The sequence below is a fragment of the Marasmius oreades genome, chromosome 4 (genome assembly GCF_018924745.1).
Source record: "Marasmius oreades isolate 03SP1 chromosome 4, whole genome shotgun sequence".
In the NCBI taxonomy this organism is placed as follows: domain Eukaryota; kingdom Fungi; phylum Basidiomycota; class Agaricomycetes; order Agaricales; family Marasmiaceae; genus Marasmius; species Marasmius oreades.
Window position 1 is genome coordinate 1882398 of NC_057326.1, and position 19202 is coordinate 1901599.

The 19202-nt window shown below is 45.0% G+C and overlaps 4 protein-coding genes across 4 annotated transcripts; 1 reads left to right on the forward strand and 3 right to left on the reverse strand.

The window, feature by feature from the left end:
• Positions 1-10704: 10704 nt before the first annotated feature.
• E1B28_007437 (uncharacterized protein) lies at positions 10705-11124 on the reverse strand (the record flags this gene model as incomplete). Its single annotated transcript, XM_043152176.1, has 3 exons — positions 10705-10859; positions 10911-10979; positions 11028-11124. The coding sequence occupies 3 exons, from the start codon at positions 11122-11124 to the stop codon at positions 10705-10707; spliced, it is 321 nt and encodes a 106-aa protein (XP_043010262.1).
• A 963-nt stretch (positions 11125-12087) lies between these two features.
• E1B28_007438 (uncharacterized protein) lies at positions 12088-13967 on the forward strand. Its single transcript, XM_043152177.1, has 8 exons — positions 12088-12327; positions 12379-12408; positions 12515-12602; positions 12660-12783; positions 12844-13251; positions 13313-13607; positions 13660-13774; positions 13914-13967. The coding sequence occupies exons 3-7, from the start codon at positions 12571-12573 to the stop codon at positions 13737-13739; spliced, it is 939 nt and encodes a 312-aa protein (XP_043010263.1). The 5' UTR covers positions 12088-12327; positions 12379-12408; positions 12515-12570; the 3' UTR covers positions 13740-13774; positions 13914-13967.
• Positions 13968-14041: 74 nt separating this feature from the next.
• On the reverse strand, positions 14042-16347 carry E1B28_007439 (uncharacterized protein; the record flags this gene model as incomplete). The annotated part of the gene is made up of 8 exons (XM_043152178.1): positions 14042-14189; positions 14242-14372; positions 14424-14977; positions 15028-15172; positions 15238-15332; positions 15386-15572; positions 15633-16038; positions 16097-16347. The coding sequence occupies 8 exons, from the start codon at positions 16345-16347 to the stop codon at positions 14042-14044; spliced, it is 1917 nt and encodes a 638-aa protein (XP_043010264.1).
• A 480-nt stretch (positions 16348-16827) lies between these two features.
• On the reverse strand, positions 16828-19120 carry E1B28_007440 (uncharacterized protein; the record flags this gene model as incomplete). Its single annotated transcript, XM_043152179.1, has 3 exons — positions 16828-17030; positions 17086-18041; positions 18099-19120. The coding sequence occupies 3 exons, from the start codon at positions 19118-19120 to the stop codon at positions 16828-16830; spliced, it is 2181 nt and encodes a 726-aa protein (XP_043010265.1).
• Positions 19121-19202: the final 82 nt, after the last annotated feature.

The following is a 19202-nucleotide window of genomic DNA, read 5'->3' on the forward strand; positions in this document are numbered from 1 at the left end:
ATAACAATCCAATCAAATCCAAATTGCAATAGGTCCAAATCAATCCAAACACAAAACACCAAACTTCGACGAAGTGAGGGGCAAAGGTAAAATCCTTGAGCTAGTCCTAGTAGGTGAACTGCGTCTCCGCTCGTAGGCTGCTGGGGGAAAATTCCTGCTACCCTCCCTCCTTATATACACTTTTCGAAATAAAAATAATAAAAGTCCAAGATATGTAGTAAACTTGAGAATAATAATAAAATCCCTTTCAGTCGAACAGAAACTCGCCTAATCAGGCATAATACAAGAGATTGTGCCAGAAACCATGAATAAAATAATAAGCCAAGAATCCCCTGTCTGTATCCACGTTACGATGACAGAGCCTAGACTTCCTGAGGTCTCCGAGTTGCCCACATATCCTTGGAAACATATCTCCTATGTCACCCTTGTCCTGTTGTCCTCTAAATAAGGAAAAGAACCAGTCGCCGCTCATGACATATTTCCTGTGTTCCTGTCTTCGGTAACAACTGTCATGTCAACCTCGCGAGGTCTAGATTTCCTTTGTTTTCGGAACATAGTAATCCTTTCCTTTTTCCTATGACTTCATGGGAGCCGGATATTTCTATCTTAAATCCGCATGTAGGTCCTTTGTCCAATATATCCTTCGTTAATTCCTTTAAGTCTGAGTTGTCCAACAGTACTTCGTGAAGTCAAAGTAAAGTGTTCAATCAATTCCCTATGTTTGCCCCAAGCATTCCGCAAGTAAGACGAGGCCTTCTATTCAAAAGACGAAGGTTTTTAAGAGGCTGCTTCTTGAGGTTTCTACCGTTTTCGAAACCTCGTGAAGTCTCTCATCTTTCCAATTCCGTACTTTTCGTACTGCTAAAGTCTCACATAGAGGCTTGTGCTTTGACTAGTAATTCGGGCTCACCCTAGTCCTACATTCCCTTATTTTATAACTCAAATGTTATTAAAATGATTAAAAATATGCATTTTAGGGTCAAATCTGATTTTCAGCGTGATACCGGTTCATTGAGTAGTGATGCAATCACTCACCTTGAGTCTAGGTGGATCAAGCACAAAGCATGCCGTGTTGAACGGGAAGGCGATAATGCGACTTAGTTGACTATGCTACAAGGTTCTTTTTGCACTTTAAAACAGTGCTACGGAGCGATATTTATCGTATTAAGAACTAGAGTGAGCCCGAATTGCTAGTTAAAGCTAGTGCCGCTAGTAGAATGTGCCGTAGGCGCAGCTAGACCAGTTAGAGAGAGCCATAGATCGTGTCAGAAAACTGTATGACCGTTCGAAACCTGTAGAACTCTATGAGCAGAGGACTTAAGCGGTGATTCACCGAGTTCTACTCTCTACATTCTACTATGCACTGGCATATCAAGGGATTGTACTATTAGAAGACTTGTAGTCTTCACAGAACCGTTCGTAGCAGAACCTAACAAAGTCAAAAGACCTTCATACTAGGAGTACCTACTTCTACGGGGGATTTAGTTGACAAGAAATCGGACATAGGACCACACAGACTAGGAGAAATTTGATATGACCGTAGATCGAGTCCCGATCTGAGGAAAAGACAAAAAGACATGATACAGATCCCAGATCACAGATAGAGTACCTAGGAACCAGGCAGGAATGAACAACGGATCTCGGAGTCCACGCTGTTCATGTGCTATGGCGATTCAGAACCCTGGATCCATATGCTGGAACTACTTGGACACACAAAGTCCATATGATTTGATAACGTCGAAATGCAGGATAAGGTCCGTAGGCAGGAAATACCATATGGTACGCCTATGTAGGTCCATTCTACATGCTGAAACAAGAATGAAGAACGGTCCAGATTGGTCCAAAACATATGATTCGAATACGGAAAAGCTCTGTAGACAAGATTCTGCACATGTAGCAGTCCCTAGCGATAAGACTCCGCATGGATTCGTAGCTACGGTGCATTATTTTTAGAGATAGAACAAGTAGAGATAGGATTACAAAGCTAGCGTAGAAGTAGTATAAAAGCAGCTCATGTATCTGTAGATAAAAAAAGTACTACCCGTGCGTAGGAAAGTCCTGAGTGGGTTGCCCGTGAGTAACTGCTCTTGACACCAATAGAGAGAGATTTGCCCTGTCATTGTGCAGTGATAAGATAAGATTTGATTTGAACTATACGAGACCGTCGAGGTCAAAACTAGAGAACTATCCGTCCGTAGGCCGCCGAGGTCTTGATTACTGTTTCGTGATCCGTTGAGGATCTTAGCGTTCGTGTCCGCCGAGGACTTAGTTTTCGTGTCCGTCGAGGGCAATAGTCTCCAAACGTTTGAATTAGTCTTACCGTAGACGAAATTCATAGTCCCACTTAGTCCACTGGACAATAAACAGAGCCCCTACAAACCCTAGAGTCCCCGTAGCTGTGGTGTTTTACACTTGCAGTTACACATTGATTTCATAAGAACTTCATATGATATTGAGACTGTGATCTTGTGCGTAACCTTTGCCAAGCAGTCCACCCTTGCAATCTTTCCTGGTGTGTAGAGTTATTGATAGACTTTACACGGAGGTTTACTAGTTTTTGGGTTGATTTGGTGTTGGTGCTACTCCCGTAGCTCTGATATTAGGTTGACTCTTGAGTGGTATACTTCGCCCATTATCGCTCTCCTCACGAAGTTGGTCCTTTCTGAGCTACTCATTGACGAAGTTATCTCTGAGTCCGAATCTCTTAACCAATCAATAATCCTTGGTATTTCCTTATCCTGTTTCAATCCTTCTGAACTTCGGTGAAGTTCATCATATGGGTGGTTTTTCGACCAATCCACATCAATTTCCGGTGGGATAACTAACACTTCTTTAAGTGAAAAGCTATTCACCATTTTTCCTTTCTTGAAATGCGCAGACTCGAAATAATATTTCCATAATCTGTCTTCATCGCGAACTTCTTGAAGATCATCTTCAAAGTCCTCTACACACTTCGCTAATTCTGAAGTATTAATAACTTCCTGCAAATATCCTGATCTAGGATCAATATTATCTTTGAAAATCTCGAAATCAAAGGGAGACTCAGTCTCTCCTTCTCCCATCCGAAATTTTACCGGTTTTCCGTCATCTTCTACTAAGAATTCTTCCCAACCTTCTGGGCGCTCAGTAGATCCACCACCAGGAGGTGGTCTTGACAATCCATCAGGTCCATGAACTAGACCTTTAATATGAACTAAGGTAAATTTCCAAAGTCTTATTTCCTCTATCCAACGGTTAATACTAGCATTTGGGCCACTGCTGGGATTGTCCAACATTCCCTTAATATAACTAGCATCAGTTTCAACCGTTAAATTCCTGCAACCGAAGGTCTGATATTTGGTAGCTCTAAGTGCCATCATCAAACCATACAGTTCTCTCTTTGGTTGGGAAAACCTAGCTTCCCTCTCATTGAGAGTAATTGAACCAAAATAATTAAAGAACTTCCTTTTAGGATTTTCCTCATCTACTTGATACAAATAAAATCCCACAGCATGCCATGAAGTATCCACTGCTAGTGTGATTCCACTTGGGTTCAGATAGTCAATTGGTCTAAGAGCAGGAGCGTTCTTAATAGCATCTTGTATTTTGCGAACCGCAACAATCTGTTCTTCACCAATGACAAATGGCACATTTGCCGCTGTCAGCCTTGTCAGAGGCCTAGTGATCCTTGCATAGTCTTTAATAAACATCCGCATCTGTCCAGCAGTGCCTAAGAAAGACTTAATATGCGTTTTATTTTCGAAGTTAGCTGGATCCCAAGACAAGATCACATTTGCCAACTTCTCTACAGGTTTTTCTCCTTCATAGGAGACTCTATGTCCCACAACTAATCCTTCAGACACACACAAGAATGCTTTAGGTCCTGAAAAGGTCCCTCCAACATACTTCATGCGCTGTACTATGCGGTTAACATTTTGAAAGTGTTCCCATACAAATTTTCTATGTTTTCTGGTATAGTTTCATAAGAACCATCTTCTGTCTCATATCTAGTTGGTGGTCCTCTAATAGGGACATCATCAATATATGGTCTGGTTACATGAGGAATTTCATCCCTAAAGATATATGAAACATCTTCATGAAAGATGGGAACAGAGTTAGTCCAACCCATTGGCAATTTAACCAACCGATATGGACCAAACGGAGTCTGGAATGTAGTATAGTCCCTAGACTTCTCATCTATAAGCCTTTCATCATATCCCACCCAAATATCCAACATGCCTAAACATGCCCTTCCTGAAAAGCTAGAAGCAATTTCTGCAGTTCCAGGCGGAATTCCTGAGTGCTGAATCGTAACTCGGTTCAAAGCTTCTAAACTATGAACTAAGCGAAGACTTTTTCCATCTTTCTTTAACACCATAAACCATCTAGAGCGATAGGACGAAGTTGTCGGTTCATAAACTCCAGCCGCAATTTTATCCTTTAAAATGTTACACACTTCCTCATAAATACCTGGTGGTATAGGAATATTCCTTTCTACCCAAGGAGTATGAGGTAAGACAGGGAATTTCACAGGAGGGAAGAAGTCAGTTCTAAAATTTCCTCCTTCTTCTGCCGTCCACGCGAAGCCCTTTTCCTGAACATTCATGAAGTGATGCAACAATTTCCTTTCCTCTGGCCACAAGAATTCTTCGGAATGATTTTTGTCAATTCCTTCTTTCCTTTCCAAAGTGTATCTTTCCCCTGGAATAAACTCAGGTGGATGTTTCGACAATTCGGGAAGTTCTGCAAGCGGATCGCCTGTAATATTCCTTTGAACTTGGAATTCTTCCGGCATGGATGCAAGTTGAGGTCTAACCTTCAAATGCACCGGTTTGTATTTCCCATAGACTGAAGCGTGTCCTGAGACTTGTTGAGAATACATTTTTACTATGTTCTTCTCATCAACTTCAACTTTGGCAAAGTTGCCAGATCCGTGAGAATTCGAAATTCCACGTTCTAAGTCTATGTTATCCCGCCAAACACTATAAACGGCGTATCCATTCTCTTCCTGTGCACTCTGAAAACACTCTATTTTCTGAGCGACTTTTCTGTCTTCGAAATTAGCTTTATTAGCCAACACGAAAGCTTCTGCCAGTTCTTCCACTTCAAAGTGTTGACCATCTGGCAATTTATATCCTTGTATTTCTATGTTTTTATCCTCGGTAAATATCAAACTAACAGCAACCTCTCCTTGATCTTCCAACAATTCCTCAAGGTTTACTGAAAATTTAATGTATCCGATTTTTCCTCGTTTTTATATTCCTTCCTTGACTTCGCGGACTCAGCATCTTCCGATCTTAACACCGGATTCCTGACTTTTGGACGGATTCGTTTCCCACCGCCTCTAGGATAAGTAGGAACAGTACATTTCACACCTGTATTAGGACAAGTGGCAATGATATGCTGATCCCCATCCTCGAAGTTCTCTACACTTGAGTTAGTCAAAACATCGAACGGACGTCCCAATAAAACTTGATACGGCGCATTATCAACTACGTGAAGTTGAAGATAAACGGTTATTTCGCCGAACTTGAAAGGTACATTTCTCGCTAACCCTTTAGTTCTTTGAAGCTGGCCGTTTGCTGACTGCATCAATATATTAGACTCGGGGTCCCATGTTAGACCAAGTCCAACAGCCACAACTGTGTCGATTGCGACTATCTGCGATCCTCCGTCTGTGACGGCTTCTACTTCTTCCTTTGAACCGTTGATCTCCGGAAAAATACACCTGAGGGTGTCCATCACACGCGCGACTATCACCACTTTCTTTCCTTCTCCTGGAGGAAGGTCACTGATATATTGATCAACAGCGTCCTTATGCACCACTGAGCCTTCTTTTAGATGGCCTTGAGGTTCCTCTAGAACTTCGAAAGTCTGTGTGACTTCAACGTCCTCGATATCTATAAATTCGGTATCCTCGCCGAAGTCTGGTAAAATGTCTCGTATGACATTTTCCATTGACTTAGCCTCATTGAAGAAAGCTTTCGCATTTCTTCTTAGAAGCCTACGATTCCTTATTTTCCTCATCAATGTCTTCTGTAATTCCGGTGATGCTTTAATAGCATGTTCCGCCGAAATTTCAACTTCCTGTTGCAAAATCCTTTCAGCAATATCATCTACAGCCTTCTGTTTTATGGATTTCCAGTCGTCATCAGACAAAGATTCCTTTGGCTTTACAGCCTTCCTTATTTCTTCCGATCGTTTAGAAACTACCCTTTCCTTTGAAGACTTAACCTCGCGAGGTTCATCTCTCCTAGGTAGAGCATAATCTATCGGCTGATAAATTCGTTCAACCGGTTCTAAGCGATCAAATGGTCTATCCTGAGGAATTTCTTCTTCCGAAATTTCCTCTATCCTTGTCTGTCCTGAAGACTTCGGCAAAGTTGCCGTATCTTCTGTAATTATTTCCTCCTCAGTTCTCATCTGAGGAATTTTATAGTACTTAGATCTATCAAAATTTTTAGGTGCCGAAATTACAACTTCTGGTCTTAATTTCCTTTTAGGCTCCTCCAGGGTCTTTTGGGTATCCGGGGCTCTAGAGTTTCTGCCCTCTTTATTTTGCCCTTTCATCGGATCTCCTAGTTTTTTGACCCTCCCAACTTCTTCATAAGAACCGCTAAAGCATGGGATTCATCTTCCCCAATTTCCTTAAGCGTTTGTTCCAACGCTAAGTGGAAATTGTTTACCACCGGCGGCTCCTCTTCTACTTCGTACAACATACTCTGAGCTGCTACAGAATTCGTTGCCATCCATCCCTTTTCCTTGGCAATGGCTAACACCCTTTCTGCACGAGTAGGACCTGGTTCACCGAACCTCACGAAGGGAAGTCGGCTACCATCCTTCAACTCAATTCTTCCTTCAGCATTCCTTTTCAGAATTCCATCTTCGAGCATCTTCACTTGCTCTGGACAGTCCCTCGCAGTATGTCCTTCTTTAGTACAAAACCAGCACTGAAGATCATCAAGCCAATTTGACTTCGCCGAAGTCTCGTTAGTGTTACGCTGCCTATCCGGCCTATCGTAAGATCGTTGATACTGGTTCCCATTATTTTGGTTACCGTTATTTGCACCAACTTTCACTAACTTCATGACTTCGAGAAGTAACCGATTTGTATTTTCGGTTGCTTTACTCTGCTCGGAAACTTGATGTCCAAGTTCGCGAAGTTTCACATTGTATGTGTCCATCGACACTGATACTTTGTGTTCCCATTCATCCTTTATTTTCCTTTCCTGAGTCTCCGGAATTGGAGGGCGAACATACTGATCCGCAGTCTGATTTACACCATGAAGTCTATTTAATCCTTCCGGGGAGACACCTGAATAAGTATCTCGCCCTGAAACTCCAAGTCCTGATGCATAAACACTTTGAACCATAGTAGCTGACATAGTGATGGCAGCTTCCTGGACTTCATCGATTGTCCAAGGGTCCTGACACTTCTTGAGCTTTTCTCGAATGTCAGTGTCCCTTCGCATTTCTGACATAGCTCTCGCTACTAAATGCTTTCTAATCTCATCCGCAAATCTTGGTTCCAACGTATTCAAATAATAAGAGACCAAGTCAATATTCGTAATCAGCGGGGGCATAGTATTCTTCAACTTCTTTGATTCCAAGTTGAATTCTCTATTAAACGCCGCTAATTTCGACATATGACCGAACGGAATGTACTTCGCGCGCTCACAGACAGCAAGAAGACGTTCTCTCGAACCAATCTTCCTATCCTGTGCTTCAGGAAATTCCTGAAGCAACTCGTCCTTGAACAACTCCCAGTCATAACCTCTTGCTGAAGCAATGACATCTTCAAGAAGTTCTCTAGTGGTCAAGTCCATCTGCGTCATCGCGATGTTAATTTTCGCCTCATCATTTTCGATATTATTCCATCGAAAATAATCTTCTAGCGAAGTCAACCATGCTTCGAACGTTTCCGGTCGGTCTTTGTTAAAGACCTGCAATCTCATTTTGTGTTTGTCTGCTTTCAAGACTTCTCTAGCTTCTGCTGAGAGGTCCATCCATGACTGTTTCACTGGTCTACCCACATTATCCAGTGGATTATGTCCATCCGAAATTACTGAGTTTGGCATATTCACTCTACTCAATAAATTCAAATCTAAATCTAAGTCTTCTGTAAAAGTTTGAAAGGGATCCGTAAAATATTCCGGTTCTGAAACTGGAGTATTTGCTGGAGGTACCGGCGGTTCCGGTGTTCCTTCTCTAACTTCTGATGAAGCGGTTCCTGGTTCTTCGGTTTCTTCACCGAAGTTCCTTATTCTTTCAAAAACAGACACAGCCGAAGTAGTTGCTAAGGCTCTATCCTTTAATGAAGCAAGTCTGAGACTATTAATCTCTTGTTGCAATTGTATATTTTCCTTTAGGAGAGCAACTTGCTTTTCTAATTCTTTTTCCTGTTGGATCTTAGAAATTCTATGTTCAGTCAATTCTAAGTGTCCTGCAGCGCTCGAAGTCTGCGTTGATCTCGTTCGCGAAGTGCTAACTGCTTTTCCCTTATCTGTCTTTTTAGATCTGGGTGCAATTTTGACAAGTACTTCGGTTTGATCTCAACCAAATGAACAATTGTACTTCTTAGAAGCAAACTTCTTTAAAGAGTACGGTTTCGAGAATCCTTTCTTTCCTAGTAATACCACCCCCTGCGGTGGTCACCAGATAATAACTCTGTGTAACACCACTAAATATGGCTAGCAAACACACCTCAAGCACGAAGTGCGCAAACCAAAACCACACCAAGAAGAGTTTACACAAGTGTAAAGGGGTGGAGGTTGGTATTCTTAAGGCTTTAGTTTGCACTAAGAGGCACTAAGAAAGAGAGAATATAGGGATATTCGGTTTTTAAGATTCAATCAAGTTTCTATTCCTTCTTATCAAATGACAAGACAAAACACTAATTCAATATTTCAACAATAAGGATTCAACAAAGCTTTTCTCAAGACTTCGCGAAGTTCAAGTTCAAGTTCAAATTTCCGATCAAGTCCAAATGCAATTCCAATTCAATATAAGTCCAAATTGACTTCAAAATCCAAGTTCAATTCCAATAACAATCCAATCAAATCCAAATTGCAATAGGTCCAAATCAATCCAAACACAAAACACCAAACTTCGACGAAGTGAGGGGCAAAGGTAAAATCCTTGAGCTAGTCCTAGTAGGTGAACTGCGTCTCCGCTCGTAGGCTGCTGGGGGAAAATTCCTGCTACCCTCCCTCCTTATATACACTTTTCGAAATAAAAATAATAAAAGTCCAAGATATGTAGTAAACTTGAGAATAATAATAAAATCCCTTTCAGTCGAACAGAAACTCGCCTAATCAGGCATAATACAAGAGGTTGTGCCAGAAACCATGAATAAAATAATAAGCCAAGAATCCCCTGTCTGTATCCACGTTACGATGACAGAGCCTAGACTTCCTGAGGTCTCCGAGTTGCCCACATATCCTTGGAAACATATCTCCTATGTCACCCTTGTCCTGTTGTCCTCTAAATAAGGAAAAGAACCAGTCGCCGCTCATGACATATTTCCTGTGTTCCTGTCTTCGGTAACAACTGTCATGTCAACCTCGCGAGGTCTAGATTTCCTTTGTTTTCGGAACATTGTAATCCTTTCCTTTTCCTATGACTTCATGGGAGCCGGATATTTCTATCCTAGATCCGCATGTAGGGCCTTTGTCCGATATATCCTTCGTTAATTCCTTTAAGTCTGATATATCCTTCGTTAATTCCTTTAAGTCCGAGTTGTCCAACAATACTTCGTGAAGTCAAAGTAAAGTGTTCAATAAATTCCCTATGTTCGCCCCAAGCATTCCGCAAGTAAGACGAGGCCTTCTATTCAAAATACGAAGGTTTTTAAGAGGCTGCTTCTTGAGGTTTCTACCGTTTTCGAAACCTCGCGAAGTCTCTCATCTTTCTAATTCCGTACTTTTCGTACTGCTAAAGTCTCACATAGAGGCTTGTGCTTTGACTAGTAATTCGGGCTCACCCTAGTCCTACATTCCCTTAATTTATAACTCAAATGTTATTAAAATGATTAAAAATATGCATTTTAGGGTCAAATCCGATTTTCAGCACGATAGCGGTCAACGTCTTAGCGAGATTCCAAAACAATCCAGGAAGATCGCATTGGGATGCTTTGGTACATGTTGCGGAATATGTGAAGGGTACATTAGACTACAAGATACGTTACAGCCCAGGGGGGGACTTGAAACCGATGGGTTGGGTGGATGCTGACTAGGGTGAGGTAAGCTCTAGTATACTTTTACTTATATCGTTCTGACTCGTATGATACAGTTCTATCTACAACAGGTATATCTATATTCAATATAGTTGTCGTATTGACGCACTGAGTTCTATCTACAACATGAAGTAGCGCTTGATTGCGTTCGGAAAATGAAGTGCGACATCGTGGAAGTCACCTCAGCTGAGATCAGTCACTGGGATGCTATTCAATTGCTTGAACATGGATTTCGTGTCGGTTGTAGCAGAAAATGAGAGCCTTGAACGGAAGAACGGCGCAAAATGGCAAAGGGAGATAGGCCAAGGCCAGCCACTGGACAGACAGTGAACCACAGCAACATGAATGTGGCTCATCCCTGAGGATGGCAGAACCACAGAATCAGCCGTCAGCGGGTCGAGAATTGACAGTTTCAGCTTCTTTGACCTCGAGAGGGAGTCCAGCTCACTGCCAGATGAGGAGCTGGATGACGAGGAGCTGGAGCTGGAGCGTCAGCGACGTCTGTGCTTCCTGCGCTTCTGCGAGTCCCTACCACACAAAGACTCAGTCTTGTCAGCGGAGGCAGCGGCCTGGAAGTGAACAGCAGTTCTCATGTGAGGGTTGAACGCTCGTCGATCTGAAATAATGTGTGTCAGATCGGGGTCACCTGCAGGTAATAATGGTTAGATGAGCGGGAAGAACGGGCTGCAGCCCATACCTTTGCAACCCAAATCACTTTGTTTGGCTAGCGAGCCGGCTGACTGTAAGATCCCAGCAGGGATAGCACCTGTGGGCGAGGTTAGCACGGGATGGGAAACCAGCTGGTTGACCATACCTTCATGGACCTGTGGGTCACGATGCATATGTGGCTCCCTGTCCTTGCCTTTCTCCTGACGGGAGAAGTGCAGAGGAGAGGGTGACGGTTCAACCATCGGAGGCGGTTGTATGTGCCCGGATCTGCTAGGAGTCGGACAGCGGTCCAAAATCGAAGGGGAGGACGGGACACAGGGAGTTGCAACGACATCTGGAATGCCGTTCGAGTCGTCTCATGTCAAAGAACGGGCACTGTCTAGGGCATTGACAGTAAATGCGTCGGTTTGGGAATCGCTGAACTGCCTGTTCTCGTCGGCACCGTCGGCATCAGAAGCGGGGTCGGAGTTCGCAATCTTGTCTTCTGCATCTGCACGTCATGCCGTAAAGCGGCCCTGAGCTCTCCTACAGGGCAGGTCCTGGTGAGGAGCTCTAGGGCGAAGGCAGTCAGCCGGAATGTCTGTGGAAGTCATGTGGAAAGTGAAACAAGGGAACGCATGAACAAGGAAGGAAAGAAAGGAAAAAGAAAGGCTAGGAAAAACTATGCCTCTCGTCGACATTGGCAACGATGATGAGCTCAGAAGCTAACGAAGATGGTGGAGTGAAGAAGAGATGCGTCTGACTGTTACAGTCACACGCATCGACACGAAAACCCATCTTCGGACCTTTCCGGATCTGAATATTCCACTGACTTATGGCCAAGTTGACCATAATTGCCAGTACCTTCCTTTTTTGGTATTACGTGACCCCGCCAATCGCGCAGGACGGGAGTTACAGTTGCACGGGATGGATTTTGCGTACCGTCCCCGCCAAACCCGTGCAGTTCCCTACCGGCCGTTGAACAGAAACACGGACCACTGCTAAGTGGGACCATGTGGATGCATCCGGTGTTATACTTATCGGTTCGGACTACCTGTGCTCAGCTAAGGAGTGGCAGTGCTGCTAAGTGGTGTATTACGTAATGGAATTCTAATGGCAGATTACACAAACTACCGATACTGGCCTAGAGCGAGCTCACCCAGGGTGTACTTACGTAGTACTAATACGAAAGTAGAGGTCAAACATAACCGTCTCGTTGGTGTCGTCCACGTTGTTGCCGTCGAGGCCGGCAAATTCTTCCTCCACACTATCATCTGCATCGTCTTCAAACCACAGAAAACCCTCCAACACTTTACGCTGCCACAAGTTGACTACGTGGTACACAAATCTCGCCGTCGGAGCCACCACGTCCCAGGAGAAAACGCAGTTCCTCAAGAAATCAAATGCCTGAATCTCCGTCGAAGACGCATCACGACGTTGGGCAGTGTTCCGTGCAGTGTGCCGCGGTAATGGTGCCAGCCCTTTAGCAAACCCATCCTACTGAGATATAACCTTAGATATACTGATCTAGATTCACCGATATCTAAGTCTGTTATCCCTTTTTCCTTTCCTCCCCTCTCGACGCTTCTCAAGAGCCCATCTTATCCCTGCCCATCGTCGACACGACTGACTCCCCGCTCGTCCCTGGCACAGCGCATCCAGTCGAGCTTATTAGACTTTGTAGATTGAAAAGTATATCCTATTCCAAGATGTCTTCCCCTACCGGAAAATGGGATGCAAGGTTACTCATATTATCTGCTCATTCTTCTATTTCTCACTCTTCACGTTCACGTTTAAGGTACCTTGGTCCTGTTCCTCATGACGCCTCGTACTATTCGAAGGCCCTTTTGGGTGGTGCTCTTGCTTGCGGTTTGACGCACGCTGCTATCACTCCCCTTGATGTCGCCAAATGTAACATGCAGGTAAGCAGACTTTTTCTGCACCTCTTCTTTCTTATTTGACCACCTTCGTACGCTCCTCAGGTCAACCCCGTTAAATACAAGGGATTGGTTCCTACGATCAAGTTGCTCGCTGCAGAGGAAGGTTCCCGTGGCATTTGGAAGGGTGTTGGACCGACATTGGTCGGATACTCTTTGCAAGGAATGTTCAAATATGGTATTTACGAGGTCTTTAAAGATGTCTACCAGAACATGGCTGGCAAGGAGACTTCCGAGAAGTACAAGGGTGTTATCTGGCTCGCTGCTTCTGCTTCTGCTGAAGTTTTCGCCGACGTTGCCCTTTGCCCCCTGGAAATGACCAAGGTCAAGATCCAGACGAGTGCTACTGGTAGCTTCCCCACTGCCTTCGGTCCGGCCTTGGCAGAGATGAGCAAACTCAAGGCTGAGACCCGTTATCCCTACGGTTCGCTTGTCCCCCTTTGGTCGCGTCAGGTATGTCGGCTTGGTCGCATGCTTCCGAGGTTACATATTCGCGTGTCTTCGATTATTTTAGATCCCCTACACTATGGCCAAGTTCTTCTGCTACGAAGGGACCGTTTCCTTGTTTTACAACCATGTCTTCACGAAACCCAAGGAAACCTACTCCACATCCACCCAGCTCGGTGTCACTTTTGCCTCCGGTTACATCGCTGGTATCATCTGCGCCATCGTCTCTCATCCCGCTGATTCCCTCGTTTCTCTCCTCGGAAAGGCCGAAAATAAGGGCAAGTCCGTCGGACAAATTGCTGGCGAGGTCGGCTTTGGAACTTTAGCTACGAAGGGTCTCGGTACTCGTGTGTTGATGATTGGTATGTTTATGGTACGCTATGCCGTTTACACATTCACTCATTACAACCTTAGGTACTTTGACTGGCTTCCAATGGTGGATCTACGACACCTTCAAGGCTACCATGGGAATGGGCACAACTGGTGGGAAGTGATTGGTTCGCCATCCACGGCTGACATGTTGATGTTGGTACGTTTGGATCCCCTCGTTCGCCCCTTACCCCAAAAGACATTTTTCCTTGATTATATTCTGTTTATGCTATTCTTTCATCACTACTTTCTTGTATGGTTACACTTAGACTGGAACGAGAAACTCTATTCACGCGAAGCTGAAGATCTGCACAACAGCCCTCAAATCCTAATACACAATCTTAATACACAATACATCACATACAACAATCACATCAAGATACATGGAGCATAGATACTGTAGGTACGGTAGCTACAATAGTTAACGTCATGAACCCATCTCAGCGACGGTTCTCAGTTCCTGCAAGTTCCTGGAAACTTCCCCTTTAAACTCTGCAATCTCGTTACTATTCTTCAAGATAGCCCGAATTGTTTCATCCTTGAGGCGTCCATATTTTGCCACCTGCTCATTGTATCTGAAGAACAGTCAATAGAATACTTGCAATGGAGAAACGCCGGGGACTCAACTCGATTTGTAGCGACTGCAAACGCGATTTGACTCCCATCCCACTCGCGAGAGCTGCGGTTCGTGCATCAGAAAGGTCTCTTTCTAAACGCGTAAGCTGTTGAGCAGCTTGTTGGCCTTCTTGCTGTGAGCTCTGTCACGAAGAATATTTTAGATGAGTAGAGGGGAACAAAACGACACTCACGGCGTGTAGACTTTCAGCCTCGTCATTTACCGACTTCACTTTGCTCTCTTCCTGATTTATCTCATTTTCGAGTATCTCAAGTTCCATGATCATCCGATCGAGATCATTGTCCAGCTTGATCCTCTCGGTGTCCAGATTAGCTCGTTCCCTTCGCTTGGCCTCTGCTACATTATTAAGTACGGGTTTAACCACCTTCTTTATGTCTGGCCCAATCAGAAGCTGTCGTGTATCTTGCGCTGCTGTGTTAAGCTCCATGGTCAAGTCGACATGCTCGTGGGGAGGTGAAAGCGGAGGGAAAAGATCCAATTTCGAGAGAAGGTTTGTATATTGATCCAAACATTCTTCAGCCTTAGAAGTCGAATGCGTGAGAGTTACTTCAAGCTTCATGACCGTTCGATGTATGTCTGCCTTCTTTTGCCGGAGGTCATCCAAATTCCGTTGCAAGACTTCGTGGTCAGAATTCATACGGTGAACTTCCTCTGGCGAAAGATTCTGTTCCTGAACAATCTTCTGCAATCGTTCTTGTTCAGCTTTCATTGCAGTCAACTCTTTATCTGTGGAACCGGTTACCATGGATTATCGCAAGTTAGGCAGGAGTACACACCTAGTCGATTTAGCTCGTCTCTCTCTGCCGCGATCGCGTCTGTCAACTTTGCCTTCCGCGCATCGTACTGTTGTAAGATCCTGCGGAACTTTTCACTATCACCATTGAGTTGCTTATTATCGTCTTCAAATTTAGCTATGGGTGCCTTGAGAAGGGTTGAATTCAGAGTCTGTTGCGACACATCTGAAAGTGTGCGTGTGAGGTGCGTACTGGTGAGTCCGTTAACTTCTTGAGTTCTGTCATTGCTTCATGCAGCTGGGTCGTAAGCAAATCTAGCTCCTGCTGAGCGCGTTCGTTCTTCCTGGCTATACGTCCCGCGTAAATTAAAAGATTTATAATAGATTGGAAAGAGACGCGCCATAACGATCTTCAATTTGCTGGTTGGGTTCGATAAACTCATCGACATGATCGAGCCATATTATGTACGAATCCTGATAGTATTCAAGTGCCAAGGCAGCATGGTGATTAGGATCATCGAATTCATCGGGAATGATTCTGGTATCCTGGAGCGTCGGATGCCCACTATTGAAGTATTCCTCGACCATCTATTTGACCTTGTCAGTTTAGCCGACGTTTCAAGTAACCACCAGGCTTAAAGAACGCACTTTGCACATTTCCACAAGCCAATGCAACACACCCAACAGTGACGGCCACGAATGCATACTTGCTGGTGCAGCTAGCCACTTATTATCTAATGAATTCACCCATGGGTATCGTAACGCTTTTAACGTCGGTATAAACACGTCCTCGAATCGAGTTTGTCCTTCGATAAGACACATTGGATTTATGGTTTGAACTAGATGTTCGAATATGCATCGATAATCCTTCCCAGTGACGTTGGTCAACTTCTGTATGGTGAAATCCTGCGGTGGGTTGTCTTTGAGATAACTGTATATTTCCGCGCGTTCTCTGGCTTGGAAGTTCTTATCACGAATAGGGCGTGGATCTTTAGGCTGACTACTGGAAGGTTGGGCCGGTGCACCGGCCCATATTGAACCGCGACGATTGCTACTGTCAGCGAGGCGTCAGTAAAGCTATTTTTGGTATACCAAGACGCGCAGATACTGACTTTGGCGGTCCTGGAGTTCTACCAATAGCAGACTTGGAAGCACTTTGTAGCAATGGGTTGATTCCTGTGCCCTGGGATCTTAATAGGGTTTGCCGAGGGTTTATATTGGGGGGTATAGGGTATGGACCGCGAATCGCATGGCCAGAAAGAGACATCCGACTGGCATTGGGTGTGGGGGCTGCTGGTTTCTTCATCGTTGTCGGAACAGGAAGACTTGACCCAGGGGGCATCACTGAACGTCGGCGGTCCATGCTCGTCGTTGACCGACGTGGTGGATGATGTTGAGAAAACACGAACTGTCACGCATTTGTCACGACGCGCCCGTTAACCTCAAGCGTATCAGCTTTGGCAATGAGAGGATATATCATCTATGATACGTAAAATGCTACCGGATTGCTACTGGTACAGATTGCATTGCGAGACTAATCTGGGATAGAAAGCTAGTAGGGCGAAACAGCGAAAATGCAAAGAATGAATGTGAAAGAACCGAGACCAAGAGCTGTTAAACGTAGGGATAAGATTAATGAGCATTTGTCTGTCAACGGTCAACTGAGAAACAAGGTATAAATTAGTGGAGAAATAACCTGCGCTGGCAGTGTGAGAATGATAGCGATTGAGGTGAGATCGAGAAAAATGACATCGGAGGAAGAGAGAGGAAGAGGAAAGAGGAGGGTTTAAACGAGCGTTATCGCAAAGGGCAAGAAGAATGAGTGTGCAACCGTATTAATTTATCAAAGCAACACAGTTGCTTCCTTTCCTTCCATAACTATCTCCTGCCAGTCAGCTCTCCAACGCATCATATTGGCACGAACCTTCTTGTCCGCCATTGTTTTTCCGACCCAAGAGAGTAAGATATTCTCATCTTCTGGTACGAAGAACGAAGAAAGTAGAGAAAGAACGGTTTCAAAATTGGCAGAAGCAGAAGTGATTTGGTCTAAAATAAGGACGCAAGTCAGGATCGAGGAAGCGTTATTACATGGGAAGCATACCTCTGAAGACCCAGACCACTCCAACGGCAAGCACCACAAACACGTCCTTTCCTTCCAACAGAAACGCGTCCCACAATCTCAACTGCGTCTGGAAGGTAACACTGTTCGCAAACAGCGTGATATACCATTTCGTAGCGTAACTCGTTGTGCTAACCCCCATGTCTCCAAATGCCTTGTACACTGCCGGCAACAGCTCTCTGATAATCCTCTCCTGAACAAAGATTGCCTCGAGTAAGCCCGGAAATCCCGGTGCAAATATTGTGTGAAGCGCATAGTCTGGAGAGGAGTGAAGACGGACAAGAGAAGCATACACATGTGACGGAGGAAAGTAGCATAGTAAGGTAGCAGCGATGGGGCCCATGCCTTGCACATAACCACATGCTGAACAGCGCAACGAGAAACAATGTAAGACGTGGAACAGTGAACGCTGGCCTGCTCCATATCGCGTTCGAAACAGGACATGCCCAGAGATGGTCCGAGGTACATCAAGGTCAATTTGGATATCGTAGGTCGATGGCTTGTCCAGGCAGTCTTTGTAGTCTTGTTCCAGTTGTTGCATTGAAAAGGACTCCGTTGCTCCATGCCCATGTCCCCCACTACAGACATCTGCAGAGGCGTTTCGGGACAAGAAGAGTTCCCATGCAGCAGGCCGCCATCTGTCCGGTACGCCTTTGTACGTCCTCTCACGAAGCTTGGACTCTTTGCTTGGCTTTACGACCCATGAATCAACGTTCCCTCCGACCTCCCGCTTTCGTGGTCTTAACATCCGTGCCCATTTCCCTATTCGCGATGTTTCCTTCAGGAGAGGTTGAGAAGGGGGTAATGAAGACAATGTGGTCCCTGAAGTTGATGCATCTCTAGGCCCAGGTGATGAATTGGGTGTGAGTCGTTTGGTTAAGGGTGCCGAAGGCAAAAGGACTAGTCTGTCGTGAGAGAGAGTAGAGAAGAAGCCATAACTATCAAAGCAAAAGTTAAGCGTTTTGAGTGCCTTAATTTCGATGGAAAAGTCGTACCGATCGACACTAGCCAATGCAATCAACTCCCGTTCATCCAAATCGCCTTTCTTCTCGTTGCCGTCTCCAATCGCAGCAGCTGCATTGATTTGACTCGCACGACTGCCACCGACCCGGGCACGGGTGCGCTCAACACCGTCCTCGTAACCATCACCCTTGACACCGGAAACGTCGAGTTGAGCATACGTGTTCCGTACATGAAAGGCATCCATGTCTTCGCCCTCAGAGGGGACTAACGAAGTGTTGGACTCGGGTGATCCAGTATAAACTGGGTGTTTTAATGGAAGACTCGAAGTGGCTTTTGGGGAAGGTGTTGGTGAGCTTGACGCTGGTACATCTTCTGCTGCTTGCTCCATCGTCTGCCGGGAACGTTCGGATCGTTGTGAGTGATGTGAACTAGGACGAGAAAGAGGTACATTGAGGTATTGGGGCGTCGGACTAAGACGTGGACTGTGGTCGACAGTTGTGGGCAGTGCAACAGGTACTGGGCGAATGAGGGTCGACGGGGAAGAAATTGGTGATAAATCTTTGAAACTCGACCTCGTTGTCGAGGAATAACGTGTGGTCGAGGGAGAATAGCTGGATGTGGCCGGTGTGGAGGACAATGAAGTGAAGTTGCCGGTCTTGTGGCTGCCCGCGGAGGACCGTTTATTGTACTCTGAATTCCTCTGCGAGTTTCTAGCTTCAGCTGTAAGGTCTATTATCGCCGAGTGTCGGTTTTGGAGGTATGCTAGCTCTCCACTTTCGTAACTATTCTCCCTGGGATGGCCGTTGCCATTCAAAGATTCATGCTGCTTCAACAACGATGACCTTGAGAAGGTATAACTCGAAGGAGGGTTCCAACTGTGTCGATTGTGACTGTCGTCGCCGTACATTGAGTATATGGAGACAATCGCCGCTTCCTCTGAGCTGTCCTTTGGGAGAGCACTGATGACGTCGACTGGTTCTTGGGTGGCAGTAGAAGAGAAAGAGATGGACGGGGAACTCGACGGTGAATCCGAGTCAACGGTGGCTGATGGCATGAGAGTCGAAGGGAAATGGACCATCTAATTATAACCCCTTAAATGAAGATAAAAGAAAGGAAAAGATCTCAGGGAGGACGAG